The sequence below is a fragment of the Sesamum indicum genome, linkage group LG8 (genome assembly GCF_000512975.1).
Source record: "Sesamum indicum cultivar Zhongzhi No. 13 linkage group LG8, S_indicum_v1.0, whole genome shotgun sequence".
In the NCBI taxonomy this organism is placed as follows: Eukaryota; Viridiplantae; Streptophyta; class Magnoliopsida; order Lamiales; family Pedaliaceae; genus Sesamum; species Sesamum indicum.
The window spans coordinates 18,389,025-18,398,294 of NC_026152.1; the positions used below are offsets into that span (position 1 = coordinate 18,389,025).

General features: G+C 29.3%; 1 protein-coding gene across 1 annotated transcript; it reads left to right on the top strand.

Annotated features, from left to right (window-relative positions):
- Positions 671–2,314, top strand: LOC105169443 (protein DMR6-LIKE OXYGENASE 1-like). Its single transcript, XM_011089833.2, has 4 exons — positions 671–1,005; positions 1,103–1,344; positions 1,440–1,767; positions 1,869–2,314. Exons 1-4 carry the CDS (start codon positions 757–759, stop codon positions 2,121–2,123), a joined length of 1,074 nt encoding a protein of 357 aa, XP_011088135.1. The 5' UTR covers positions 671–756; the 3' UTR covers positions 2,124–2,314.

Genomic DNA, 9,270 nt, shown 5'->3' on the forward strand with positions numbered 1-9,270 from the left:
ATTGTTCTTAAAAAGTTGCGTAGGGGTAAAATTGTTCGAAATTCGATCAAAGGACTAAAATTAAGGAATTTTCAAAGTTATAGGACTAAAACTAAAACAGATAAATTTAAAGAACTAAAATTAGTCACAGACAAATTTAAAAGACTGAACAAGTAATTTTTTCTTTAATTATTTAAGTCGCAGCGATTTATATATATATACATATATATATATATATATGTTTTTGTCTTTTGTTAATCATAGTACTAACCAAAGATGACATCTACTTTTCTAGCGATGAGCCATTCCAAACACGTTGTCCTAAAACCAACATTAAAAAATCAAATTAACATATCTAACTACCTACTATCAGTCCCAACATGTGCTCGTAGTCAAAATTTGCACGCTCAACACTTTTTGCCATCTTTTGGAAACTTCCGTCTTGAGCTAATTCTAAAATTTTAGTATAAATTTGAATACATAATTATGCATAATTGATTTTCTAAATATATATAACGTAAACATTACATACATACTATAATAGAATATGCAACATGTACACTGGCGTGGCCGTCGAGTGCGGCCCCAGATGCGTCCTCTAATTATATCCATTTTATTACATTGCCAACCAAAAAATAATTGAGGACAGGAGACTACACTATTCCCCTTTCACTATATATACACCACCACATCACATACTATGTCGCAATAAACTCATCCTCTCTCTTCTTCATTCATCTTCTTCCTCTTCCGTCACACACACACATATACATACAAATGGCGCCGGCAATAGCTCCGATGAAACCATCTAACATTGCGGAGAACTCATTCGTTAAGGCGCTGGCTGAGTCTTCCACCCTCAATTCTGTCCCTTCTCAGTTTGCTTTCGCCAATGATTCCAGAGGCTCCCACTCTGATTCTATTCCCATCGTTGATTTCTCCCTCCTCGTCTCCGGCACTCCTGACCAACGCGCCAAAGTTCTCCGGGACCTTGACAACGCCTGTAGGGAATGGGGATTCTTCGTGGTAAGCATGAGAAATCATGATGGGATTCAGTAAAACTGTAACTCTGTGTACAAGATATATGTAGTGATTAATTTTTTGGGTTGGTTAATTCTTGCAGCTGGTGAATCATGGGATCCCCGATACTCTTCTGAAGGCCATAATAGAGGCGAGTCTGGAGTATTTCGAGTTGCCGGAGGAGGACAAGCGGCGGTACGAGGCCAAGAGTGCGTCGGACCCTATCAAATCCGGCAGTGGCAGCGTCATCAATACGGCCAACCACAGGGTTCACTTGTGGAGGGATTTTGTCAAGTCCTATGTTCACCCTCAATTTCACTGTCCAGAAAAACCTCATAAATTAAGGTAAAATCAAAAGGACTATTATATAATCTTAGTATAACTATTATCGCTACCTAAAAATTATAGGTGCTTAAGATTGTTTTTCAATGTTGTTGCAGGGACGTTCTAGCTGAATTTTCTGAAAAAACTCGATACGTGGCGAGAAAACTACTCCAGGACATCGGAGAAAACCTTGGACTGGAAAAAGGATACATGGATGAAGTTTTGAAGCTGGACTCTTGCTTTCAACTGTATGCCGCAAATTACTATCCGCCTTGCCCTCAACCCGACCAAGCTATTGGTCTGCCAGCACATACCGATCATGGGCTCTTGACGTTCCTCATACACAACGGAGTTGCTGGGCTACAGATACAGCACAACGGAGAGTGGTTCAACACTAATTCCCCTCAGAATTCCATTCTGGTTAACACAGCCGATCATCTTGAGGTAAATTTATTAGCATCAAATTTTAAGTCATACACAATTAGTTGTACAAATTCTGAAAAGGGACAACATCATCAAACACTTGAACGTTGGTGATTTACCAGATATTAAGCAATGGGAGGTACAAGAGCGTGAGGCACAGAGCGGTGGTGAACAATGAGGCAACCAGGATATCAGTGGTCATGGCTAATGGTGCGGCACCTGATGCAATTGTGGAGCCGGCTGGGCCGTTAGTCGAACAGGATGGTCGTGCATATTATATTATCATGAAATTTATTGAATACGTGGAAACAATGCTCAGCAACCGGCTTCAAGGGAAAAGCAACTTGGATTGCATCAAGATACAGCAGCATGACTGAATTGAATAATCACTACTGTTGTTTATAAGATTACTGCGTATGTATGATTAAAAATTCCCATATATAGTTGTTAAGGTGATGGTAATAAAAGTTTACTATGTCTGATGAATATGGGTTAGAGAAGTTGTTCATTGGAATCTTTCTATGATTTGATATGATATGATATGCTGCGGCTTCTACTTTTATAATTCTTTATTATATGATAAAAATTCTCTGCTCTTTAAGTTTTATGTTTCCTTTGGTAATATGATATATTAATCCTAAATTAATATTCTACTTTAAACCCATTGTATTATTTTTTTACTGCAAAAGAAAAACAATTAATTTAAATTTGTAATGTAAATTGAATAAAAAATTCAAAGTTGTTTTGCGCTCCTAATTTCTAAGCCCTTCTCTTTTCTCGTGGCCCGAAATCAAAGTAAAAAATTCATGGCCATCAATCTTTGAAAACAATATTCCTCCAGCAGGCTACACTTATGTGAATAATATAATATTATAAGCATTAATTATAATTCAAGTCCTAACTTAAAGTCGTGGGAAGACACGAACATTGAAATTTAAATTATGGTCGAGACAAATTTTGTTGTCTCCTGTCGCAATCGAGAATATTAAAATTGTGTATAAGTTGTAAATTAAAACTTGTATTTTATGGTAAATTTTCATCCTGAAATTCTATTTAATGTCATTTTCATTAGAGTTTTCCTTTCCCACCTACTTCTTCCCCTTTTATTTCCCGCATTTACAATTCAGTAGATATAATAATTAGAACAAAAGGACCCATAAACAAAGTAAGATAACTCCGAACTTGCATCTATAATATGTCAAAGAAAATAAAATAAAAACCACAAGTGTTAGTAATTTTTGCCAAGAGTAGTGGTGGGTATATATATATATATAGGTGAATAGCAATTTACTCCCTATGATATTGAAAATGATCACATTATCCTCTATAAAGAAATATAGCAATTTACCCCCCTATACTTTTTAAAATGAAGCAATTTACCTCCTTATACAGGGAGGTAAAATGCTCCATTTTAAAAATCATAGGGGGATAAATTGTTATATTTTAAAAAATACAGAGAGGTAAACCACTATTTATTTTTTCATAAGGGGGTAATTTACTCATTTGCAATATCATAAGGAGGTTGCTTGAATTTTTTCATATATATATATATATGTACTGTGCAATAATTACTGGAGTTCAAGATGGAATTAGGTTGCTTCGTTTGATAATAGTATAGATGAACAACAATTAAAAATGTATACTTTTCATATTTATATTAAAGCGAATAATTACTATTACCCTGACAAAATATTCGAGAAAAGTTCAATAAAGGAATCCCCATTAATGGAACAAGAAATTCCAATGTTGACATTAATCTAGAAATAATCCTATCTACGACCAAAACAAAAAACATATAATAATTTATAATTCTTTGTTTCAACTTATGAACCAATCATATTTTTTGGGGCTAAAAACATGTAATATTGAATTTTATTCAACTAAAAGCGTCACCTGCCATAGTTGTGGTACCAAAAGAAATTCTACTCTTATTTTATAAGACTAAAAAAATATTTTAATCTAAAATTTTAGTAACTTAAAATTATTTTAGTATAATATTAACTTATTTAGTACAAAATGATAATATAATCAGTAAAATTTCAAAAATTAGTCATTCATTTTCAATCTATTTTCCGCAAATCAAACAAAAAAAATATTTAAAATTACTCTCCTTTCAATCATATCAAAGAAAAACTATTAATTTTTTCCTCCTCTTTCTCTCCCTTTTACATTTCCTTTCATCTCGTCGAACCAAACCAACACTTAATAGTTGATGTTCTAGACACCTTAACCTTATAAAAATATACCCATCCCACTACTAAATTTAATATTTTAGGAGCTCCAAAAAATTGAAAAATAAGACGAGTATTCATTTTCTTGATCAGATTATCTTGACCTAATTAAATACCCCAACATGAAAATTTAATTTCACATCTAGCTATAAACTATATCCAAACTCATTTATATTATTTTATTTTATTTTAAAGAAAGAACAACAATCCCATCCCTAAATAAATTTTTAAATTTTATAACACTTGTGCCCCGAAAATGAAAATTAAAAATTCATGGCCATCAATCTTTGAAAAACAATATTAGCAGGGTACACGTATGTGAATAATATAATATTATAAGTATTAATTATAATTTAAGTCCTAACATATGTCAAATTAAAGTCCTAGGAAGACCCGAATATTGAAATTTATCCTGTCACGACCCGAAAATATTTTACACGTTTTATACGTCGCAAATTAATATTCTTTTTGAATTTTATGGTAGAGACTAGAGAGACCAAAAATTCTAATTGATGTCACGTTAATGTTGACTCTCTACATGTAAAATAATTGTAATTTCTAACGTAGATCGGTTTTAATCGAATTTGAATAAATTATACAACAAATGCAATATGGTGACCAATCACATAACAAATATATCACACTTATTTTATAATTGATTTAGTTTGGTGTTATCTAATTTGAATAAAAAATTTTCATGAATGACATGAAGAAATCTAGTTCTGATTTCCCAGGTACTTCTTCAACTACAATAAAATAATATTAGTGATAATAACTCCAAAAAATATATATCAAATGATAATAATTTTATTTTTATTATAATATAATTATTAGTGACAATAATTATATAACCTCCGGAAAAAACTTAAAGATAATTTTAAAGTCCAAACTGAGCCTTAACCATAGTTAGTTCAACTACTTGAGAAAATGAGGGAAACAAGAAGTCCAATTAATGTAGGATTTGCCTATTCTTCGTGAAAGTTAAGACAAATTTTGGTAACTTAAGGACAAAGTGGAAAATGCATGTAAATGGACTTTAGTACTAGTAATAATTGGAACATGAAAAGCATGTTAATATATATAATAATCCAAGAATATAATTAAATAAAGAATTTATAGTTGTAATCCCACGACTGTTTGAAAATCGTATTGAACTCATAACATATTCATACATACTAAATAATATTTTGATTAGTAGTCAAGTTCTATGAGCCCGACTGTAAAGAATAAAATCAAATTGGAACTACAAAATGCGTGAGGATTCAGAATAACAAAGAGGGTGTTCGGGTGAGTATATAAACTTTTAAAAACATCTTATAAGATATTTCAAAATTTATAGTTAGGATACTGAAAAGTGCTTGGTAATCTTTTTCTTAAAAAACGACCTTATAAAATTTAAAAATGAGATGTTAATTGAGAGATTATAAGTTGGAGATATCATGACCTTCAATTTTGATTATATAAATTACAAGAAATTGTTATGAACAACGAGTTATAATCTATAAGATTATAGCTGTCCTAATTTGCTTTTCGCACGTCTTTATGACTAAATGCAATGTCCGTGTCCGAGATTTTAATGAAAAATTAAAAAATATTACTACCCTAAATTCTATATATATATATATATATGTATGTATCATGGTCAACATATACAGCTTGTTTATTGTAAGTAGCTATCTGGCATGCAGCAATAGTTAGAAATTATTATAACAACCTTGGTGACAACATTATTTAGCTGGTACACCATAATGTGAACATTTGAATATGTGCGAGAAAAGATGCAAAAAGTGTATTAAGTCAATTTCTGTCAACCAAAAATAATAAATTAGATATGATAGCACATTGCACATGTTCTAGAATCTCGTAAAAAAAAATATGATGCTAAAAAAATTAATATATATGGACATAATATATAATCTATAGGACGGGTGGGTAGACCACCTCGTACAAATGGAACCTCACACTCCAACACATATTAATATATATTACATGTTGGTGCCACACATTAATGTCTCATTAAATAAATAAATAATAAAGATATTGAAATCACATATAATATTTGTATAAATATGATATTAATAAATGATATAAAATCATTTACCGTTTCTTGAACAACCACTAGCCAGCACTTGGGGTTTTTGGTCCCAATATTTGGAACTTACCACATTATATTCAGATAAAAACATGTAATTTCAGTGAGTTTTGACATTTATTTATGCTTTAAATTTTGTTTGATTTTTTTGTTTCTTTCCTGTTTTTTTTTTCTTCGCTTATTTCATCTGAGCAATATAAATATATGGAATTTAGAGTTATAATACAAACGTATTTAAGAATTTAGAGATTAAAAATGATTATTTCATTAATGTATAAATTTAGAAACGAATGAAATATGCGTATATTATTTACATAAATTTCAGCAAATCATGACATTTTAATTTTCACTAAACATATAAAATATTTAATTACATTAGAAAAAAATATATAAATTATTTGAATAAATTTTTTTTTATCATATATATATATATAACTTTATATTTATTATCATACTTTAAAAGAAATTGACGTAAAAATATTTTGAATTTATATGTAGAACAATAACCATGAGATCTTTGAAGGGAAAAATAATGTGAATTAAGGCCTAAAAATATAAATTCAACTGAAATACATCTCCAACAAATCAAGACACTTGGGAAAATTTTATGAGTATATATATATATTATTATAGAATCTTTACTTATATCTACAAAATATTAAAAGTTTATGATTATTTTAAATATTTGCTTTTAAGTTATTTAGTGATTTGTTATATATTAACCAATATTTTGTTTTTCAGTATTGCTATTTCATAATAGGACTGAAAAATTGCATATTTTATTAAAACTTGCACATGTTGATGTTGCACATTAGGTTGGTTCATCGTACCAATTCTGTTAAAAAAATTAATCAAGTATAAAAATTGTGCTAAAATTGCACATTTTTAAAGCTACAGCGCCTAGTATAGTGGGTCCCATAATATTGAGACCAAAATTGCAAAACGAGACTTAATGCAATCTATTCTGTATTGCAAATGAGCAAATTAACTTTTTATGATGGAAAAAAAATAATAATTTATTTTTATGTGCTTTTTATTTTTAAAATAAAGCATCTTACCTACATATCTAAGGAGATAAATTATTTTATTTTAAAAAATACAAGTAAATAAATCATTACATTTTAAAAAACACAGAAACGCATATTGCTATTTTTTTGTAGAGACCCCACTTACTTATTTGCGATATTACATAAAGTTACATGCATTATTTTCCTACAAAAAAATCTTATTTTATAGGATAAAAAGTGCAATTTTTCCTATAAAGTTGAGTACTTCTCGACCAATCAGCCACAAACAAACATGTTCGCACAAAAGCAACATTCAGAAATCAAATTTTCACACCTAACTACTGTCACTCCCAAGTACTACTGCGACAGCTACATCTCCTCACAGTCAAAATTTGCACGCTCGACATTTATTGGCCTCACCGGAAAAATTCCGTCTATTCTCTTGAGCTAATTCACACACTTTACTGTTACATATATTCTAAATTTTATTTCGTCTTCTCACTATATAATTATTAATTAATGACGAAAATGTGTACAAATTTATTACTATATATAATATTATTAGTGATAACACAATATAATGATATTAGTTATTTGTTGTCGTTAAATCGTCACTATATATTTCTCACTAACAATTTTTAGTGATACTTAAATGTAACTTTTTATTATTATTTATAGTAATAACAACTTGAAGGGTATTTTAATAAAACATATATAATTTTTGGTATAAGTGGTATAATTAATAACCACACTTTTGTATTGTATCTATAAGTCCCCTTCTCTTTATAATAGTATAGATGAGCAACATTTAAAAATGTATAATATTAATTTTTATATTAAAACGAATAATTACTATTACCCTAACAACCTTTTTTTTTTTTTTTAATTTTTTTCTTCAGTTTTCAGTTTTGGACTATTGCCACAACAACCTTAAAATCGAAGGTGGTAGTTTTTTTTGTGGGAAAAAAGCTTTGTTGTGTGATCAAAGAAAAGATGAGTAAATGACTGAGGGGTATATCGGAACTCTAGACTCAATGTTAAAAACTAATAGTTATATATAGCTCAACAAAAATTATAAATGTAAAATTTTCGTAGCCCATTTATTAAGAAAATTTGTACAGAAACTAAAGATCATAACATGCTTTTGAATAATTTATAATTATAATGATAATTCTCGATCCAATTTATAATATGAAAACTTTAAATTTTCGTCGATATTATTGTCACTGATCATTAAATATGCTAAATTAAAAATTACTTTTGAAGAAAACAAAAAGAGGAATTTCAAGAAACGTAAGTTTTAATATTTTCAAAGACAAAATATTCGAGAAAAGTTCAATAAACGAATCCACATTAGTGGAACAAGAAACTCCGATGTTGACATTAATCTAGAAATAATCCTACAATTTTACAACTTGTGACGTGGGTTCTATGACCAAAACAAAAAACATATAATAATAATTCTTTGTTTCAACTTATAAATTAGGTACAACCAATCCTCATGCTGCAAAATGTTGTTGAACTCATCATCTGGCGTCGGAATTTGCTCATTCTCCAAATCAAAATCGTAATGCCTACGTACTCCATTCTTCCCACCTTATTTCTCACTCATTTTACAACTTTGTTTGCTTGGGAAGAAGAATAAGTGTATAAAAAAGGCTAAAGTAAAAATGAATATATAAGAAAAATATTTGGTGTTTGGTTAAAGAGAATAGATAGAGGCAAAATAATTATAATTGAATGTATATGAAATTCTCTTGAGTCCAATTTTATTTTCGTTTAAAATTTGGGGGAAAAATGAATATTTTATTTTTATTCACTCTATGTATCATATAATTTCCCTCTATTTTGTTCTTTTTTTCCTTTTTCTACTAATAACACGTGTACCTAAAAGATCACTTCTGTTCCTGTTTGCTGAATAATTTTATTAATAAAATTTTGGACAAAATACTTTTTAAGTCCCATAAATTATGGAAAGAAGCTATTTTGGTACCACAATTTTGACATGCGTCGCTTTTAGTCCCATAAAACTCATAATCACGTATTTTGAATTTCTATTCTTCGTGAAAGATAAGACAAATTTTGGTAACTTAAGGACAAATTAGACAATGCATGCGAATGGACTTTAGTACTAGTAATAATTGGAATATGAAAAGCATGTTAATATATATAATAATTAAATAAAGAATTTATA